Source organism: Parus major, chromosome 2, assembly GCF_001522545.3.
Source record: "Parus major isolate Abel chromosome 2, Parus_major1.1, whole genome shotgun sequence".
In the NCBI taxonomy this organism is placed as follows: domain Eukaryota; kingdom Metazoa; phylum Chordata; class Aves; order Passeriformes; family Paridae; genus Parus; species Parus major.
Window position 1 is genome coordinate 37,030,390 of NC_031769.1, and position 22,734 is coordinate 37,053,123.

Here is a 22,734-nt window from a genome sequence, read left to right on the forward strand (position 1 = left end):
ACAAAGGTTCAAAAAATTCCCACTGTAAATAAATAAGTAAAGCAAAAAATACAAGCATCACCCAGGTATTAAAAAAAAATCACTTAATTTTAAAGCTTTACACTTTTTGACATTTAAGAAAGTCTTTGACCTGGTATATTCTGCAGTTGAATTTTTCTGATGGTTTTATAAAGGTCATGTTTATGGTATATTGAGCACAAAGTTCCAGGGGTTATTAATCAGAAGAACACTGTATTGCAAACAGATTTTCAAAAAATTTTTCATTTTTATGGACATATTGAATATGATGAATATATTATCAGCTTTAAAAGTGCCATTTTTCAAAAGCATGCTTGGTGAAGAAATAACGATTAACTTCTGCTGTCTTTAAATGAAACAAGCGTATGACTGAGATGAATATGTAAGTAATGAAAGTTATGTCCATGAAATGGACACACTCCACTAGTAAACTCTATGAAGATAGTCCTGTGTAGCAATGCATCTACTGTTTAGAACTAATAATTCCATTTAGCATTAATAATTCACTGGAAAGTGTTTTTAAGCATTTGTAACTGCATTGTGCAAAGTAAGTGGAACTTAATGACAAGTTACTGCATGTTTCCAGGGTACCATTTCACTCTTCTGCTAGCTGTCAAACCTCTGTTGCTTTACTGAATAACAAGTAGATCGACTTCAGAAAGCGATGAAATTAGGAGAAGGATGGCAGAATCTAAGCCAAAAGAGCAAAGTCAAAGCTAGCTCCACAGAGGGAGTGGAAGGGAAGGAAAGAGAGAGGTGCATTGAGAAAAAAAATGACAGAAAGTCATTGGTTTTGCAGCTGCACTTGGCTGTTGGTCTCACAGGTAGCACATAACAATGGACATGAAAATACCTCTGTCAACCTATGCCACTGTCACACAGCCTGGACCACAATTCCCTCCTGAATAAACCTCAGAGAGTTGCATACATAGGCCAGCCAAGCGTATGTATGTGACAAAAATGCATACTTATTGAAATAAAGTCACATTTTTAATTTTTCTTTCCCATGTATAACAGCATAAATACTAGCACAATACATCAGAAACTACCACAGTCTCAAAAGTTTTGATTCACAAAAAGCCCCACAGCACATATGTTTAAAACTATTAGGTTTATGATCTTTCATAGGTAGGCAAAAGAATTAGGAAAAAAATTAGAATGGCAACAAAAGCACAGGATTTACTAATGGATAGGGACCATTGCCACAGTAGATAGAAGCTCATTTTACAGGACAGGCCCCTGGACATAAGCAACTTTTCAGTTCATGGTGATTTGAAAGATACTTGTTAAGATAAATTATAGATTGTAGCATCATTTTTCCTATATGTATTTATTTCTAAATTAAAGACACTTCAAATTATTTGGCTCAGGAACTTTTTTCTAACAATGAAATATCTTAACTCCCATTATGAATGAAATACCTGAAGTTCTTAAAGAAAATTAAAGCAAAACAGCAAACACAAATAGATTTTTTTCTCAGGATGTAAAGCCAGAACAAAAGCCTTTTAGATCACATGGCCCAATTGTCTTCAAACCCAAACTCATTACTTTTCATAAAACTTCCACTGTACTTTATTGAAACAAAACAAGTTCAGTCCTCAGGAGATACAGCTGTTTGTGCAAAAAGCAAGAGCCCGAGGCTCTGTGACCAAGAGTTTCTGGGAAAAGAAGTTGATGCAAAACTGAAGTTTTCCTAGCAGGCAACCGATGCTTTGTATTAAGAAGCAAAGAAAAAGCAGACAGACAGTGCTTGGCAGTTTGTTGTCCCCACAGAGACAGCATGCCTTGAAGAGGAAAGAGAGGAATAAAATATTTAGTTAAGTTTGAACCTTACTAAGAGAACAGAATTTTATGCCATCTCAAATCACACATGCACTGTGTCAGCTATGACTATACCCTGGATTTTCATCAGTCAGCAGTTAGAAAAAAAATAAAAATGTAAATAATTGTACTGGGGAGAGAAAAAATATCTGTATCTTCTGCTAAATACTTGAAGATTAGATTAGAGTCACTCCCCTCAGCATTGAGCAACAGAGATCAGCTTACATCTTAATGGAGCTGTGCCATCAGATGTTGCTCTCTTGCCCCAATGCCAAAAAGTTCAGGTTCAAGTTGAACACTCACACAAGACAAAAGCGTGACCACTAACAGAGCAGCCTTCCAGCATGAAGAGATGAGGAATTCATCAGGAATTTTCAGATCCCTCCTGACTTGCTAGGAACCTTTTTGCAGTCCTGATAAACTCCTAAGCCATTCTTCACCTGCCTGAAAAAAACCTGGGATGCAAATAATCAGTTCTTCACTGCAGGACAGAGTTTTGAGCTCTGCAAGGGAACCATGAAAGAAGAGCTGTTGCTGATAGAGCACAAAACCTTGAAGACAATGCTAAGGGCAAGGAGTTCAATCCAAATTGGGATAGAGAAAAGTGGAGGAGAAAGGAGGGATAGTAAGATGGCAGAAGGCAAATCAAAACTGGAAATAAAAGAATGGGAAGCTGGAAATCAGTGGGAGAAATTTGAACCTTGGCCAGAATCAATTAAACTGTTGTCTTCTGGAAAATCTACGTCCAGTCACAGATTTAATTTTAATAAAGTTTAAACAGGACATGTTATAGCATACATAAATTGTAGTAATTTTGTAACTCTATTGTATCTACAAATTACATCTTTGCCAAACATTATTTAGTGCAATCACATGCTGCTCTTGTGCAATTCAAATGATTTTATTTTTTTTTCTCTTTCTTAAACAGAGATAAATGTGTCATATGATATGCTGTATAACACAGTTAACAGAGAACTAGGTATTAATTCACAGTATATCCTGGTGAGTAAATGCTTTTATTTCCATGAGAAAAAAAAATAAATGTGGAATTGTGTTTCTACATGCATAACTGCAATGAAAAACAAAAAAACAAAAATAAAACAACAAAACAAACAAACAAACAAAAAGTACAAATTCCAAAGGACTGACTCCACAGCCCAAGCAGGATACCCTCATTTCCATTTACTGATCCTAGCCATGACCCTTCTGCAACAGGGAAAACATAACAAAACAGACTATATTGAATTCACTTTTACAAACCTTTTTATTCCCTGTCATAAAGGACCAGTTGAAACCATGTTTTAATAGTCCTTGAATCAGGTTGTGGGTTTGCACATAGCATTGCAATTACAAAGTTATGGATAATTAATCTCTTCTTCTGTGCTAATTTGGCTGATGCTTTGCTTCAAGAAGCAATTGCTTGTGGACAAGAAAACAGCAAAAATTCAACTTTTCCTGTGTTGCAAAGCTCTGTCAGAATTTATCTTCTCTTCAGATCTACATGGAAGCTACACTTTCACACATAATGTAGAAACAAATTCTTTGAAAAGTTTCAAAAATTGGAAGAAATCAAGGTCTGTATTTTAATCAAAGGCCCATATTGAAGTCTGCTCTGTAACTCCTCAGCACCTCAGGGGAATGTCCCAATAGTTGGGCTGTTGACTAACTGGGGAGACTTGCACAATGTTAGCATTTTGGTGCAGTTTGGATTAGTGTAAATGTGTATTCACTTCACGGAGGAATTTAGCTTGTGTTTCCAGCAGCCCACAAAAGTCCCTTGACCTCAGGGCTAGTGTTTTCCTGGGGAAGTGAATAGATTCTTTTAGAGTGGAGAAGTTCTAACAAACTGGCTATTTATGAAAAAGGACTATGAAAACTTCAGTTTTGGCAAGCTTACACCTGATGGAGCTGATTTAGGCAAATGCTGAGAGGTGGAATATGTGGCAGTTATTAGGTTGACTGTCCTTCTCTTGACACTTGTGAAAATACTGGCAGGTCTGTTTTTCAAATCTCTACCTGAAATATGCCTGTAATTTAAAGAAAAGCTTTTCATGCAAGTAAAATTATCTCCTGTCATTCTCTATAGGTGGGGGAAAAGCACTGCTGCTTTTGCAAACAAGACATAAAGGACAAAAGAAATTTTTGTCCTATTTTCCAGAAACACAGGCATGTCAAGCCCAATTTATCTAATCCATGACATGTTGGATGCTCCAGGCTGCATCTATGGAAATAGATAAAGGCTTGTCCTCCACGGATTTAATGAATGGGAATCCCTGCCCCTAGCTAATATAAATCATTCTTGTTGGTGGGTAATTCTATTGATTACAATCCAGTTACATTTACACAAGTACACATAAGAATTTTCTGTAAAACAGCACAAACTGTGGGCCAAAAAAATGCAAGCCTAGTAATATGTTCATATTTCTTTCATCTGTATGAAGTTCATTTTTCACTTTTTTCTATATCCTATCCTGATGTTCCTTAAGCATGTTTTACTATCACATGACATAAAATTATTCCATGAAAAATCTATATGTGATTATTCACCCTATTCAGAGCTTTTTCCTCATGCAAAAAGCAAAGAAAGTTTTATAGGTTCTGACACATATTTTGCTCTGAGGTTTCCTGAGTTGACCACACAGCTCATAGCTGTGTCTTGGTTTGAAAAAACAGGTGTCTGCTAAGGAGGGCAGGAGCCTCTCTTGAAATGGAAAAAATGTAAACATCCCCCCCCCCAAATTATTATAATTTTGAAATTAAGGGACTGCCAGGCAAAAATATGGGAAAAAGAATAGTAGTTCTTTACCAGGAAAATTAAAACAAAATGAAGTAGCATAACGAAAACATGGACCGAATCAGAACATAACCTGACACCCTGTTGGTCAGGGTGTTGGTGGCAGTCTCATTAAGTGGTGGCTGCAGCTCTCCTGGAGTGACAGATGGGGTTCTGTTGAAGCAGTGATCCTGTAGAAGGGTGTGGTTTTCCTCTAAAGGTCCAGTGGTGGTGTAGATGGATGCAGTCTTCCTCTGGGAATCCAGTGCAGAAAGACTGACTGCAGTGTTCCAGTCTCAGATTATATCCAGGTAGGAATGCTTGGCTCCTCCCCCTGGGTGGAGCATCTCACAAAGGGATGATGTAATTTTATCAGTCATGCAGTGAGACTCAATGGCCCATTAACAGCAGATATCCCTCTGGAGGGAGGATGGGTCATGGAAGAGATAAAGAACACTGCCTCACCTGGTTTTAACAGATGGTAGTAGAATACATACTTCTGGTTATATCTTGCATTGCAACCTAAGACAAGCTCCAAACAGAAGGTTCAGACCAGTATCCTCTGTATCTTGGTTACCATTTGATATGGGCAAAATTCTAAAAGATAAAAAACCCAACAAACCAACCAAACAAAAACTCTACACAAAAAACCACCCTCCACGGGGTATGGAAGGTGGCAAGGAGTGGTCTGCATACCAGTGTGCAGATTTCACTGCTGGCTAGGGATACCAGTTGAAGAGACAAATACTATTCATCTGCATTTTTACTTTGGCCAGGAACAGCCTGAAACCCTCTCTAAAGAAAAAGAGATAGGATAAACTCTCAAGTAATACTATCTTTCCAGTCAGCCTGTTTATGTTCTGGTCCTCTATCAAGCCATCTTAAAATTTTATAGCCCCTGTTCCAGGAACCAGACACAGAAATATATTATAAAACATTTAAATTTAGAGAAAACTATGCTTGCTCATACAATCTCACTACTCAAAATATTTACTTCTAGCCCTACATAAATATTAAAGTTTTATTTTGTGCATATCAAAAATCAAATTCAGCATTCACTGATTTTGCTCTCATAGTTATTAATGCTCTATAATTCAGTATCTCCTTAAATAACTCTAAAGATATATTGAAACAGGCCTAGTATAAAAACCACCCACCTCAAACATTTCAGTTTGTTGTAGTCCAAGACTGTTTCTCATCTACCTCCTTCCTATTGTGTTCAAAAAAATCAAGCCTTGGGCATAAGACACTAAAACTTACTCCACAGGAAAAAAAAAAAGTCTCAGTTGACATGTTTTATTTTATTTTTAAGGCTCTGTTGGAAAGGCAAAATAAAATGAAAGAAATAACTGATTCTGTTGCATTACACAGTTACTTGAGAGATACTAAAGGAAATGCAGGTTTTTGAAAGGCATTTCTACCAGACCTTGGAACCATGATAAAACAGAATATAGTACCAAGAGGAGAAAAACTTTGGTGTGCACTTTTCTAATAATCCATGTAGATCAGAAGGATCTTGCAGCTTCACAATTTTAAGTCTATCTATTATAATTCCACATGTTATTGAGTGTGCTACATGTGTATATAAATATATATATATATAAAAATATATATATATTTGCTCTGATCCATGTTAAGTCATTGTATTGCTTTGCTTCAATTACATGGGATAAAGACCTAATCAAATTCACCTTTTTTACATCACAGCATTTAACATTTCTAATATTTTTGTTACTTTTTCACATTAAAATAGAAAACAGAAAAGTAATGCCTCAGTTTAGTCATCAGACTTCTAAGTGAACTTTTTGTCAGGTGTTTCAGGTAATTTCTCAATATGGTTTTATGACTCAAGATGAGCAAGTCACCCCCTCTACAAAAATTTAAACTTTTGAATTTTAATGAATTTGGGATATTAATCTTATCAGAAGAACCTTACAAAACCTAAGAAGCAGGGAGGACAATGCAAGAGCAAAGACCCTTTAATGGAACCACGTGTTGACAAGCTAGATCCCTCCTCCCATCCCCACTCTGCTGCTAAGGAGTGAAGGGAGCCTCACGTACTGGAATCATCTACTTTCCCATAAGAGGTAATCTTACAATACATCCCCAAGAATGAAATTCTATTAAATCAGTGAAGGGAGCCAACCAATTGTCAGATTGCTATAGAAATGCAAGGATTTGCTAAGCCACAGACAAACCTCAATCCTACAAATACTATTGCACATATTTAACTGTTTCACTGATGTGAGTTGGAATAATGTAAGAAAAGTTAATTCTTTTTTAATTCAGATGTGCACACAGGAGTGGAGTCCATCTCTTGTTTGCATGATTCTATCTGACTAAACATTCAAATTGTTCCATAACAATGAGTTTTAAACAAAGATATCTGCTATTCTACTGAAAAGGAATTAAAAATTTACCAAAGGTGTTGAATTTGAAGGATGAATCAAAACCCCAAATACTCAATCCACATCACTATATACAAGAGAATTTGCTTGCATAATCCAGAATTTGGTACTGTTCTCTATAAAAACAAAACAAACCCACAAGTGACCAAGATGCAAAGGAGAAATGCATGAAACAAACATCAGCTGAAAATGAAGATACCCCAAATATATTGCCAAAGATGAAAGACATCCGTCTCTTCTTTCTGACCTGATTAAAAAAAAAATCAGAATGAATCCAGTGACAAGAACACACTTCCTGTGACAAGAACACACTTCCTGTATCTAGAAATGGCGCTGAAAAACTCCCATAATCTTACTAAAAAAAAAGACAGTGTGTTGAGAAGAAGAGTCCTATGTCTTGATATGATTCCAGTGGCCTAAGGAGAGTTTCACTGGGTATTAGTTTGAGCTGAAATACTAAAGGACAATTATTGCAGCACACTGAATCTGCTTAATTAGAGGTATCGATTCAAGTAATGAGGCAATTTTGCATGCAAGCCTCTAAGAAACCTGAAACCAAAGGCAGCTTGCTTGTATAAGGGTTGCATTCCAGAGCTTAACCTCAAGCCAATTTTACAGATCTGGAGTTGCAACTAAACATAAATCACCTGATTCACAGCAGAATGTTTTGGGCATGTTAACCTGAAACACAGAGAAAATTTTAGCAGTGTTGGCCAAACCGTGACAAAATTCAAGATCTACACAAACTTCTTCAGCCTTAAACCACTGATACTGGCTCAGTCCTGTTGTCTACATATCTGCATTAGGCTGAGACCTTATGGCTCCTGCTTCTCTACAGTTGAACACAGGGTATCTGTAGCTTCCCAAATCTGTTGCCTTTGTTTCTGCTTTACAGAAAGACTATTTATCATCTAAGAAAAGACTCCCCAAACCTGAATTTCTAGCTCTTCTGTTTCACCTATTCAGTGATCTTGTCTAAATATAGAAAAAAATGTAAATGGGGAGTGATAGGATTTCTCTATTACACTCTTCAGACAGCTAACTTATACTTAAAATACATTGACAAAACCTAGAGCACAGCCAGCTGTTTCATGTTGCTATGTAGTTCTGTTGCTACCACATGGCAAAAAAATTTACATTTTATCTCTCACTTAACTGACCATTTAAGTTCACAGAAAGCATCAAATGACACAGGTGTTCAGCTACATGACTATTTACAGTTCCAAAAATTGCAAAAGTAAAATAAATCTCTGTGTCCAAGGTCAAGCACTAACTGTACTAACAGAACTCTTATGAAGTTCTTAAAGTTGCATGTAGAAGAGCATTGCAGCAGGGATACAAAATAAAACAGTGCAGAGTTCATCTTTAGGTTGCTACACCAGGCACTTTTCAACACATTTTTGTAGAGCATTGCCAAGACCAGGCCTGGTCATGCTACAAAACTGGTCAAGTCAGACTACCAAGACTGGTGGAAACTCAAGAACAGCAAAAAAAGACTTTAAAAATCAGTGTAATTCAGTGTCTGACAGCCTGAAGTAAGCAGACCACTTGCTGAGAATTTGGTTCCCATAAAAATACATTTCTTGCATTTTTAAGACCCTTCAGTGTTTCCCTACAACTTCCTCTGCAGATGTAAGCAAGTTGGTTTTAGTCCAAATTAAAAAATAAAACTAAATAAAAAAAATACAACTAGAAAGCCCCTTGTGTTCGGTTTACCACCTCATGTGATTTCAGGATTATTTCTGTTCAGTGAAAGCTAGGAAAAGTTGGCATGAGATATGTCTTAGAGCTATCACACACTGAAAAAAACCCATGTAAAGCAATAAATGCACATACCCAAGGAGACTAGAAACTCTTTAATATTTTTCATGGAAATATATTTTTGATAATAACTTTCTTAAGTTCGTGCTCTTGCTCTAACAGCATGGGCAATGGCCTCTTATTGGACATGATTTAGTACAAGATTTTATCTCTACCTGTAAAATTCACTATATATTTCAAATTTGCTATATATTATAGTAGAATAATGTTATTTGGCCTTTCCAAAATGACACATTCAAAAGTCAAACCAACATTCTAATTACAAATTACAGTTTCCTTGTCATTAGAAACCATACAATTTTAATACATGTCCATGCAGCAGCTCCAGACACACAACTGCAAATGTCAAAATCCTGCAGACTAGAAATGAACTTCTCCCACATGCAGCTTTTTCTGGCTGAGCTACAAACCCACAGCAATCGTAGCTTGATATGATTTGTGGTCAGAAACTTCAACAGAGCTGTATGAGACGATCCTCTAAGAAAAATGTTAAGCCTCCTCTGCCAGTGAGGGGGTGGGGAAGATAAGAAAAACCAGACTTCTCTTATTGCTGCTCTTCTGCTTAACTAATCTAGTCTGTTAACTGGAGGAGAATATCCACAAACTGCTGAACTAGTCATTGAATTATCCTGATCTTTTTTAATGTGCTTTAATGAGGCAAAAAAGACATCTGAGTTCAACAAGGCATTGGAGTGGTTGCCCCCAGGAAATCAAACAAAACTGAAATAAAAATGAGACTATTGTGAATTAAAAGATACTCTTCATAACTTGTACATAAGCAGGAAAGCTTGCAAGCCACCATCCTACACATGTAGATTAATTCCTTGCAAATGTAAACCTAAGATTTGTTTTGGGCCTAGGAGACTATAGAAGTAAATAGTCCAGTTGACTTAGGAATGTCATATTACCCCTATTGGCGCAGATGACTTGGTAACAGAAATTAATAAGAGCAATAATGACTGTATGTGTTTGCAGTTGAAAGCTTCATGCTAAGCTTATAGAATGAGACCTCTTGGTTTGTGATTTTAAAAGGTAATTTTCATTGCCTTGAAATTGACTCCTGAGCCTTTCTATGGAAAGTATCAGAGCTGAGGTAGACAAGGGAATGATGGAGTCTTGTCCCACAGGTGTTCGGATCTCCTCTAGCATGGCGAGACCTGCAGCACCACTCTCCCCCCTGCAGATGCATCTTCCCACATGAGACCAATGCAATTAAAATTATCCAACCACCCAAGCTCATCTTTCCATCACATTCATTGTCCCTTCTGGCAAAGGTACAGGGAACATTTATTTAAAGAGGATCTGCAGCCCAAACAGCTAAATCCATCACCATCACTGCATCATGCTACTTCACCCCCAGACCTGCTGCCCAACTGGCTGCCAGATTTTGACTACACTGCTGATGATCAGTTTTAAGATTCTAAAGAGCATTTAATTTGCATTTGAAATAGCTGGAGACATTAAACACAACTATCACAAATTATTTGGCAGTTACCTGAATTTGAATAGGTCTAGTTTAATATTTCTAGCACAGCTGAAACTCTGATTTTTCTGCAGGCCATGGAAGTTTCCCAGGATGTAAGGTCCAGTGAATAAATCTGAGTTAAAGCAAATCTGTTAGCACAGTCCAACACTTTCCACAGTTCATTTCAAATAATATTACTTTCTGAAACATCTTCCTTCTCTATAAACAGATCTGACTCAGTAAAAACATTATCAGTGGGGAAAGCTCATTTTTTTCTGAAAGATCCTTGAACTGCAAGAGCTTTTTTTGATACTTGATAGCAGTTGCCATACTTACATTTTACCAATAGTTTTCAAAAGCTGCCCAACTTTTTTCAGATAAGACATCAATATTACCTTAACTGATTTACTACCACAATCACCTCCCTACATTATTTACTAGAACAGAATCTGGCTAGAGACAGAAAAACTTGAAAAACTGGAAATCTGCCCATCACAGGCACCTTGCAAAGATTTCTTAAAAGGGTAACTTATTTATTATGGTAAACATTCTCTGACAGTATTAACTATCTATTGCTGTGAGCATCTAGAAAGGGCTAACAATTTATAATTACCATTATTTCTTCTTATCTTTGTGATTCGGAAGATATTAGCTCAGCTGGAGTCTCTCAAACAGATATTTGATATAAAATATTCATAATTCATTTGACTATATACTGAGGTCAGATGGCAATATTTCTGTTTGCAGATGAATCTAAAGTGAGTTTTGTATTACTGAAAATGTGCTGGCATAGCTTTTAACATAAAAACATTCCTATAAAAATTACAATAAAGTATCATGCAATTTTTATCTTTGTGAACGTTCCCATGAAGAAATGTTCCTACTAGAAATGCACAAAAAACTTATACAAATCACATAAACATTGTTAGAATAAACTGAGGAATATTTTAGAAGCATTAATTGTTAATGTTTTTCAATGTTAAGTATCATCAAAGACTGCCTACCTGAGAGAGTTCTGTGCTGTTTTTCATCACTACACTGAATCTTTAGGATACATTTAGCTTTCTTTTTTCAAAAATAGGGTAGGGGATAATAAGTAAAATTAAATTAACGTTCTACACATCTGCATTTTCTTCCTGAAATCTGTGGAGTTTTCTGGGTGTCCACAGTGATATGTAGCATCATCATTCATGGTCTTCACAATGTTAATTTCAGACTATTGAAATATTTTTTTCTTCCCTGTGTGTTGATGATAGCAGCTGATGACAATTCTGCTTCAAGCTAGTCACTGGAAAAACAGAGCAGTTCTGTTTGGTCATCTTGGAGTTCTTGTGAAGGGTGGTGCTGCCAGTACCATTTTGCTGCAGCACCAGCAGGCCACCCCACTTTACCTGCTGCCAACCTTTCTCTGCCAGCAGAGTCTATGTACATTTCACACCCTCTAAGTCTTTCGACAATCACTTTTTGATTGTATCTACACTTCTAGAGAGATTTGCAGTGCTGCCTTGAATGGTTTTTAGTGTGTTTATAGCCTTTCCATGCTTGTTTTTTACATTTGGTGAGTTCATTCACATGAAGTAGCATATCTGTGAGGGCATGTGTGTACTAATGTCCCTCTTAAGGGCCATTGACTCTTTCAACCTTGAAAACCTGCAGGTAACCTATTACATACATTGTTAGAGTGTGCAGAGATAAATGCTAATATGGATGGGCTGCTAACTAATATTGAGTAGGTTTGTCAGCAACACCTATGTAAGAATATATCTTTTATGTTCTACATAAATGCAGCAAAGAATTGGGAGAAAAAGGGGAAAAAAAGGAAAGAAAAAACGGAAAACCATTAGGAATTTAAAAATGTAATGAAAATTTTTACCCCACCCAAATTGAAAAAAAAAAAGAGTTGTTCTTTTGAAACCTTCCTTAATGAAGAAATACTGGGGAGAGAAAAATCATACTATGTAGACCAAAGCAATTTCCAAGTATTCAGGGCTACTAAGATTTAAGCCTAAGAATCTAAATGCATTATTAGGAGGCTGTTGCAACTGCCCTAGCACTGCATGTGGGAAGGAGGACCAAACAACCAGTTTTACAAGGCAGACAGACTGTGGTCAGGATTGGCGAGACAAATGTTTGTAAATGATTACATCATGTCTTGAGTGCTAAAATAATGTAAGGATACTAGAAATGATACAGTTCAGTGGCTTTGTAGTACCCATGTTCATGTGGCTGCCACTCCCTCAGTCAGGAAACAAAAAGTAAAAGGATTTAAATATATCCTTACATATGTATACACAATTTTTTATGGCCTGTTTGGCTTGTTAGAATTTGTCCTTTACAAACACAGGAATTGCAGAGTAGGAGATTATGTAGTTTTATGTATGTTTGCAAAGTTATTTTTTCTATGCTACCTAAAAGCAGACGAGACATGCAACTTCCACTGATGAAAAACTGTCTGCTTACAGCATCACAACTTATAAGCAATAATAGAAAAAACAGAGAAACAGTGTGCTTGCTACATAATAGTCACAGATCTGGCAAACTGAATGCACCTGTTACATTGCTGGTTTTGACAGGAGCTGAGTGGATTTGCTATCACAGGTAAATACCAGCAAACAAAACCTAATTTGCTAAACATTGTACTATAGAGACAGTAGACCCTCAGGTCACTACTGAAAAATGACTTGGCTTAGCAAAAAGAACACTGATATTCCTTGTGGTGCCAAGACTGCCTTCCTCTCCACCTGCTCCTTTCTTTTGCACCCACAGTTGCAGACCTGGTCATGGTTCTGTGTTCTGTGACTTGGTTTTCTGTGGGGTTTTTTTTTGTTTGTCTGGGGTTTTTTGTTTTTAGTTTGTTTTTTTTTTTAATTCAGTATTGATCCTTAGTGTAATGATGGGTAACAATATTGGAAAACACAGCCATTATCTCCCGCTATCTTCATAACTTACTACACTCCATTGTAAACAAACAGAGTAAACAAGGTCAACAAGAACAAAAGAATCTGGGATAATTTTCATGGCTTTCATTTGAATGAATTGTCCATCTGCTTTTTCAATTACAGCATAAAAGTAAATAAATAAGAGAAGCACTATGAAATAATACTCAAAGAGAAAATTAAGCTTAGCTTTTTTCTTTTGTTCCTAAGAAAGCAGTTTTAATATTCAGAGGGAGTTTGCTAGCATAAACCTGCTTTTTAGGTTCGAATCTTGTTTTCTGATGGAGAGAATTGGGGAAGAGACTGCTGGTTTGCATTGTAATGAAGAGAACACATAAACAACACACAGTATAAAAATTACCAGTATGAGCCAAAGCCCTTTGAGACCCTAGGCATATGCTAAAATTTCAAACAGCCATGCCCAGAGTTAGCAGACGCTCACAGTCAATCTCATTCCTGTATCTCCTGTAACTGCTTCAGAGATGAAGATACTATACATTATCAAACCCCAGGAGCTTTTCAAGCTTTACTTGAAAAGCAAGTGGTACATTATGGTTTTAAATTCTGAAACCTGCAGGGATTACAAAACACAGTAAATTAGTTGGCTTGGTAAAGGAGCCAGGACCTTATCCCATAGTGATGAAAGAATTTCTCATGATTTCCAAACAACTGGTTCAGCCAGCTAGCAGAGGTATGAAAAAAAATAAATAGATTGATCTAACTCCACCTTTTTAAAATAGATTGGGCAGGGGAGGGAGGGAAATAAGGAAAAAAAGGAGAAAAAAAATGCAGAGGAAGAAAAAATATTTTTGTTTAAAAACCAGATAAGGACTCAAGATGCCTTACCATTTTTCAAACCTGAAGAAATTTTAAATTGATATTATTTTAAGCATCAAAAGAGACAGAACTGTATGATCACAGATGTTAACAAGAGGCAAGTGTGTATAGTAGTAGAACTTTCATAAGAGCCTCCCTTATAATTCCAATCTGAAATTGCAGTTGTGTTTTCATATTTTACATTTGATCCAGACCCTTGCCAAGTATTTTAAGCTGTCATACCATGCTTAAAATTGCAGTAACTCTTTATGGTGCATATGTACGCAGGAAAAATATTGACTAAGGAAACATGATTCGTGAGCGTGGGACTGATGAGCTGAAGGAAGTGGTCAACAAAATGAGCAAGAAGGTCTAAGCATATGAGTCAGTAATGCAGCTTCATGTATTAGATTTTTCACCCCTAAGTAGATTTCTCGAAGAAGTGTTGATAAAATAACTGAGCATACAGGCTGACCTACAGAATGCGGTTTTGCCATATAATGACTTAGCCCTACAATAGAGGAAAGCTTCTTCCCACTTTCATCCCCAGCAATTTAATTCAAGTGCAATCTCAGCCACTTCAAGTTCTGGTATTTCTCTCTTTTGCTGCATTTTCTCTGAATGTTACCAATCATCTATGCAATTTCAGCTTCAAAACTAATCTTTGCAGTATATTACATGTAATATGTCCTTTTTAAAAACTGAAGCCCTTGTGACCTCTATTGTATTTCAAGAACTTTTCATGATCTAATGGCAAATTGAAATATTTCCTTTCCCAGTCCAAATATATTGCTCCTTTTTTCAAATACCACCATCTTCTTTAGTGCAATGAGAGGCAAAATCTTTAAAAGGTTTCCTGTAACCCGATTAACATTTTTGTAATTGCAAGAATTTCTAGAACTGCCACTAGTGTATGAAAGAAAATCAAAATAACATGAAAGGATATTTGCACACAGGCACAGAGACGTATCAGCCATATGACTCTAAAATAATACAGCCAAAGGCTCCCATTATTTTAAAATATTTTGTAAAAATGATGTGCTGCCTTTTAGGAAAAAAAAAAAAAAAGTAGACTTATGATATCACAATGAAAATTTTACAAATCTGGTTTCTTCTTAATTTAATTTCTTAACAGAAAAAAGATGGGAAGGGATTTGTTGGGAAAGAATGTAGGATTAGATTCTACAATCATCCCAGTTAAAATATGCACAGACACACATTCACATGAGCATGTGAGCACACACACTTTGTTAAAGGACCTTCAGCTGAAGCAACTGTGATCTAATCTTCTCTAATGAAGCAGGAAGCCACTGATTCCAATTTTGGGTTTGGAGCAATTCTGTCACCCACAAGAAAAGTTACACTTGGAATGATTTTTTTTGCCTGTGAAATGGCAAAAGGACCTTTTATTTAAGGCAATATACTGGATATATATTCAGAGGCATTTCAAATGAACAGTTTCTGTAACAGAAGCAAAAAGGGTGCAATCTAGCACAGAGCAGTTTCTGTAAGTTCAAACAGGATTTTTTTATTGTTATTATGTATACTTGCATTAATGATTATTCAGTGCTTCAAGATATGAACTTCACTGCCCAGGAGGCTGTAATGTTCCACATATAAACCATCAGGCTCCCACAGTTTTCAAGAACCTATACATTGGCTTGCTCAGCTGAATTCCTCTGTCACACACAGCATCCATTATATATTAACTACACTTTCTTATTGCAGATAGCTGGTGATAAACACAGTTAGCAATCCAGTATCTGTGGCTCTGAAAACATTTTAAAAGAACCTTATCAACATAGATTCATCCTGCTTAAATGAAAACAGAAATGGTGCTAAAGGCCTCCAGTGTCTAACCTAGAAGGAAAAATAACCTCCTAAAAACAAACCAGTAAGAACCAAATATTTTCATTGAAACAAACAAAATGCTAAAACCAACCAAACAAAAAAACCCAAAAAACAACCCTGCTTCAGCAGTTGGTCAGTTGGCTTGTACAATGTGTGTTTTCTTTAAAGAGGTGATGAGATTTTGGGGGGGGGGGGGGGGGGGATGTGTATTCTTTTTATTCCATGACTCATCCAGCATGAATCTCTTAAAGAAAGTGTTCCAGAAATAAAAAGTGATATTCAGAATAATAGCATGTGTGCAGATGAACTACTACATTCTGCAGCATTGACTGAAAAAACCCCACTGAAATTTAAAACAGCCATCATACAAACAGAAATGCATTGGCATATGGCATTTTTAGGCAAAAATTATTTGTTTGTTTCCCTTAATGCTTCATATAGTAATTTCCATGCCAATATATTAATTTCCTGTAAAATGTGAAACATTGACAACAGAAGTTATTTAAAACAGTAATAGGTTCAGAGGGGGTAGGGAGGGAGGGGGAAAGAAAAAGAAAAAAGAAAGATACAATATTTTCCTTTTCCTCTCCCCCCTTTCCTTTGTAAATTTTAATTTTAGAAATTTTTTTGTGTTTTGCCTTTTCAGTAAGGCCAAAGTATGGGGGCAGTGACTTTTCTTGGTGCTGGAGGTGACAGATTTGCTCTGCTCTCGGTTCCGGCCGGGGTCCCCGAGCCCTCAGGACCCGTGCTCACTGTCCCAGAACTGCAATATCACTGCGGCGTTTCCTCCGCCTCGAAGGCCCTGATGCATGGAGCGACACAGGACACTCAGCAGCAGCTCTGCCCCTTCCCCTGGCCAAGAGAATTCCCACCAGCCATCACCAGCCTGGCCACCCCAGTGCCAGGGACGGCCACGGGGCCGCTGTGCTCCAGGACAAGCCAGCTCCCGTGGCCACCCGCGCTGCCAGGCCCAGGAAGGCGCAGCCATGGCCAGGTGGCCAAGCCAAGGGGACAGTGGCCACTGGGGCCTTTTGAGGTAGAGGTGCAGCTCTGGCCATTAGCCACAGCAGAGCCCTCACATCGAGCAGGACTAGGGAAGGCTCCCCCTCAGCAGCGTGCTACATCAGCGCTGTGGCGCCGAGAGCCACCCACCATTCCTCCTCTCGCAACTGCTGAGAATGGTCACAGCTGACTTCTGTCTTCTGCTAAATTATTAACTTGGCCATAAATACAGGCAAAAAGTTGCTCTGAGGTACTCATGTATGTTCTTAAGTGCAAAACCTCTCTGTATGATAACGCTTGAAAGAAATTTATTATTTTCATTGGCTTTTGGCTTACTCGATAAACACACTACCTCATTTTGTAGGATTTTTTATTACTATTATTATTACAATTCCATATTCCTATTCAGCTTGAAATAATGAATGCAAAATCAATACAATAAGTAACAAATGTATCCACGGTGACCAAACAACAAACTCAAAAGCATAGCACGGTGAGTGAAAATTAGCAGTTCTTAAAACAACTACATCACAATTCAGTTGCAATGTAAAAGAAAGGCTCATGAATTTATAAGGGTTAACAATGAGTTTAGTTATTTGAAGGCTTAGCTCATGTAGTAAAATATACATAGTAGGATGTAAGTTAAAGGTAGAATATCTTCTTGAAGGCTACAGATTTAAAGAGAAACATGATGACAAATTCCTGAATTTATCAACTTCTCTCTTGGATAGTTAAAAATCTCCCTTCACCCATTAACACTTGGTCTGTAACAATAATACTGTCAGAGGGTTAGGTCTTACTTTCCATGGTAATTATTTTCAGTATTTACTTCAACCTTAATGCTGCACATATGCATTCCCATTATGCCACCTTACATCAGCAGCAATTAGATAAGAAGGCCCAGAAAAGCAAACCAGATGCATACAAACATACAGAAACGCTTTTTTTTTTCCCCTTTCTCTAGTTATGTGGCTCAATAGTTGCATGTATGGACTAAAAAAAAAACAAAACAACAAACCCTTCAAAAACACTACAGAATTCTTTATTAATATTTAAAGGAAAGTATATTTTTTTTCCTTAGAAAAAATAAAATTCCAATATTGTCTATGTGATGGCTGTAGCAATTTGAAATCAAAGTAGGTGCGCAATGTACGCAGTCAACCTTTCATCTGGCTCAGTGCAATACTGCTTTGTGCAGTAACAGGGACAGGTGAGATTACAGATGTTCTGGCTTCTCACTGACAGTGCAAGAAAATACCCAGAATAGCAAGAAAATACCCAGAATAACACCAGGTAAACATTATCTCCCAGCTCATGCTTTCTTATGCAAAAGACAGGGACATTCATTTAGAACTTAATATTGAAGGAAACTTCAGGCTGAATACAGCAGAGAACCTGCCTAGCAGAAACTTTCAGCTCTGCTCTCAGAAGTGAAATTTCCTAGCAGAGAGAAAGCACAATACAGTTTTTTTCCATTTAAAAACCTGTGTTGCACCAGAAAACAAATAAGCATATGATACAGCAATTTTTATTTTTTCAAAGCAACACCAAAAAAGTTTGATCACCATTACATATTTCTGAAAATTATAGACAGGAAGAAAATTTAAAAATTAAAGACAGTCCAGCTAACATATACCTAATAACCTAACTCTATAACTTCAGGAAACTGCAACTTCTAATCCCACACAAAATTATTCTTAAGAAAAAATAAAAACAACCTTAAAAAAAAATCAACCCATCTTGAGCATGCAATGCTGTTAAAGGCAGAAAAATACTGGAAAGAAACAAATAGCAAATTAAACTGGCCTTTTTAATGGTGAAGAGACTTAATAAAATTACTCAAACCTAAAACCATAATGCTTGCCTATTCTTCCTCAGTCTTTTGAAAATGTAGTAAAGCTAAAACACTGAAAATTTATCTTAGAAAACAGTTCTAACAAGTCAACCAATTTGTATATTTTTTTCTGCTAGGACAGTTTACATCTAAATCTATCGGCTTTTGTAATTGATGTATTTCACTGTTTAAGACAAATCACATTCGCATACACAAACAGTCTTTAATTTTATGAAAATAAGATAGTGCTTAGCATGGCACAAGGCATAGTACTTATTTGACAGCGCTGAGAATATTACAAAAGTTCTTCCCTTAAAGCTTGAAGTGAACTGATTCAATATTTAATGAAACTGAGAAAGCTGCTGAATGTCCCAGAAATCCTTACACTCCCTGCTCTATGTTCATTCTAAGTATTATGCTGCTATAAATTAACAGGGAGACTAGATGAGATTTCCAGCAGTCAAGAATAGCATTTTCCTATCACTAAATTCTCTATTTTATTTTCCTTTGCTCTTTAACATCACTAACCTGCAGCATTCTATTGCAATCATACACCCCAGCTCAGTACTGCAGCGTTACATTGCTTAGACATAGCTGTACACTCCAGCATGTTTTTAGGTTATGCAGCCAGCTCAGCTGTAAGCCGAAGGAAGATTTCCATCAAGCAACAAAACTAAACTCTGCACAAATATTTAACAGCTCCAAGACCCCTAAAGGCTTAAAATAACATATATTTTGTGGCATGCTAGGAGCCAGCTCCACACTGGTGATGTGCACAGTGCAGAGTACTCGGCAATCGCAGCAAATTAAACATTGTTTCGCCTTTGTACCTTCGAATTCTTCAAACTAAAAGCTGAATGAAATACTGAGGTTCGCTGTGCCTCCCCAGCACTGACAGTGCAGTAGCAGCTCGTCCATTACATTAAGTTCGTCTAAAACTTCCCATGCCTCACAAGCATTTCTCATCCCCTCTTGGCAGATGAAACACAAGTTCATTTAAAACAAACCTAGCACAAGTTCATCTTATATCGCTTGCTTTTCAAACCGCTAGAACTACGCAGTAACCCACTCAAACAAAAAATTTCCCAGACAATGGAATCCTTTCAAACTGCACAGCCGGCAGGATTCCCCAGTTGTCAGTTTTAGGTGCGTGCCAGCACAAAATGTTCTTGAATCTGAAATCTGTAATAATCACTCCTATTGATAATGTGAGCAGAAGCAGAATTACATCACGGTTAACACTTACCAAAATACATTATGTTTCTCATTAATCATGCAGTCAGGATCCCACCGCTGTGTACTCAGCATTAGCTCCTGCACAGGGCTGACATGTAAAACAGAGCTTTTTCATTCTACATTATGTGGAAATTTCCCAGCACGAGAAGCGTGAGAGAGCAGTGTGCCTCCTCAGGATGAGCGCTTTGCAGGCAGTCTTATCCCTGATACAATCCCTGTCTGATTTAGCGTTTACTCCGGCTGCATGCTGCACTGCCCATTCTTACTGTAATCTGACTCCTCCTTCTGATGTCCTTGCTGTGCCTGTGACATCAGGACTAAGAGTACTACAAACAGATCTTTTCTTTAGCGGGCTTGCAACGACATGCTCTTATATCCTGGTTAACCTAACTCTGGTTTGGACAAAAAAACGTAAGCCCTTCTAAAATTGTACAGGCTTTTTTTTTTTTTTTCCCCTTGGCAGTAAACGCGTTTAGTGACATAACGTGCTCAATTACATAATAGATGAGAAAGACAAAGCGTATATTGTTAGTGTATTTTTCTTTGAAGGGCAGGCTCCAGGAGAAGCTTTGAGTGCCTCAATAACACTACTTCAATAGAAGATAAAGATGCCTGGCACTTTGCAAGATCACGTACCCCTAAGACTTTTCTTTCTTTTTTCTTTTTTAAATCAATAGTTCCACTTCAATAAACAATTTCAATCCAAATATTGGATAAAGACAAGTCTGTTTCTATTTTTAAAAAGCAACTGGCAAATAGAGAGTTCAATTTCAATGCAGCTGAACTGATTTTTTTAAACTACAATTTCTTCACCTGAATAAAAAAGTGTGAGGACAGGAGATATATGACAACGAGGCTCTGTAATGGAGTTTACAACCTTTCACCCTCCAGGTCTCTAGTTGCTTTCTGGTCCAGGTTGATAAGTCATTAGCAGCTGGTAGGTATTTTATTGTTCTGTGGCAAATGGAATGGTCCTAAGTTTGTTGTAAATATGTCCCTGCTGCTATATGAACTAGTAGCAGCTTCATAGGAAGAAAGACCAAAGAAACACCAAAATACTGTCCACATGTAGTGCCTTGGATGGATCCAACAGCACAGCAATGTGGTGAAGACAATGCGGTCTGTATTTATGCACATATGTCTCTTCTCTGAATCAATAGAGGACATTGGTTTCCTGCTGTCAGTCTGGCATGTATCAGTGATAATACACTTACACTAAATAAAGGTAAAAAAATAATGGACAGTATGCTGAAGCGTTTATTTCATTATAATAGGATCTAATGGGATGAATGCTTTCATTCTACAGGAAAGAGGATGACAGGTATAATTCATTTAAAGCTCCACTTCTTATTTGTAAAACCACCACACAATAAGTACTATTTCATGAGGTCCAATCACTTTGGGCAAAATTATCACAGCAGCACAGCAGCCAAGGAACACTCCAGTTGTGGCAGCAGAGGTAAGAGCCCTGGTGTACAGTGCCGCTACGCATCTCTCGGCAAGAGCCCTCCACAGCATTGCCCTCACGAGGTTTCTGTAGGCTACCTGTGTGAATGTTACTGAGATTACATACTGACAGGGAACTGGGGCACCAGTTTCAGTCCTGTCCCTCACTGGCAGTCCCACAGCTATTAATTTTTGATACCTAGCTTTTCTCAGTGCCCTTTCTTATTTCAACTGCCCCTAGGAAGAGGCAAGCCCTGAAATGAGAGATCCATGGTACACAAACTCCAAAATAAGATTTGCTACACAACTGAAAAGCATGCAGTGCAGCAGTGCATTCTGAGGCCACAGTGCACAAGGGAGGAAGATCAAAACTTCTTGTGTGGGTCAAAGTGACCAACAACATAAGTTGAGCAAATCTTAAATCACAGTGAAGAAATGCTGTCCAAAAATCCTTGGAGAAAAGAAGAAAAAAGAAGCTGTCTAGAAATCATGGCCTATGTTTCAACTATACAGTGCAGACAGCAAGTAACAGAGGGTATTCACGGCACATTCCTTTATTTCATCATTACAATGCTCATTCGCTTCTACAGTACAGGGAAGCACACCTCGCTATAGGAGAAAATACCGTCCTCAAAGACTGGTTTAAAATATCTCAGCTGAAACACTCTAATGTTCTCTGAGCAGTAGGTATAAGCTACTATCAGGAGCCTTCTGCAGCACAAGCATTCCCTCCTCTCCCTTCACAGAGGGTAAAAGCTCAGAGAATCAATTCTCTGTGAAATCCTTCAGCTCCATTTCCATCTCTGAAGTGCTTTTGCAGAGGCACTGCGTGACGTCCTTTAAGACAGTCTGCACCCAGGCACAGCATTTGCCTGTTAAGCTGCATTTACCCTATCACAGAACAAAAGGCTTGGGGTTATTCTGCCAGAAGTCAAACTCTGCAAGATGTAGTCTAACTCTGGTCTCAATGTTCCACCAAGCCAATATGCCTCCTGATTCAGGCTATGGGTACAGAAGGCTCATGTCTGTGTAGATGTGTGATTAGTGCTCAGGCAAGCACCATGCTGCCTTTAAATACCCCTTCTTGAAATGGCTGTTGTGTTACAATACCTCTACCAGTTTATTGGTGTCTGATCCTCAGGAAATGTAGACACCAAAGTGCCACATGTTCTGACTGACATGTTCTCCACTACATGGTTCTGAACGTTACCTCCACTTCTGTTTCACCCAGTAGGATGTAAAACAAGGATGACCTTTCTCCTTATTACATTTGTTTGTGTTCTGAGGGTAAGTATACAACTAAATTA

At 37.5% G+C, this 22,734-nt stretch overlaps 1 protein-coding gene across 2 annotated transcripts in view; it reads right to left on the bottom strand.

Moving 5' to 3' along the window:
- The window catches only part of ZNF385D (zinc finger protein 385D), a 410,782-nt gene that overhangs the window by 141,943 nt on the left and 246,105 nt on the right, over positions 1-22,734 (bottom strand). Inside the window, exon 1 of one of the 2 annotated variants that reach the window (XM_015619766.3) lies at positions 19,992-20,350. The exons of the other annotated variant lie outside the window; for it this stretch is intronic. Within the exon in view, the coding sequence (XP_015475252.1) occupies positions 19,992-20,013 (22 nt within the window). The 5' untranslated portion in view covers positions 20,014-20,350. Of the gene's footprint in view, positions 1-19,991; positions 20,351-22,734 lie in introns of those variants that run through there. 2 annotated transcript variants of the gene reach the window in all.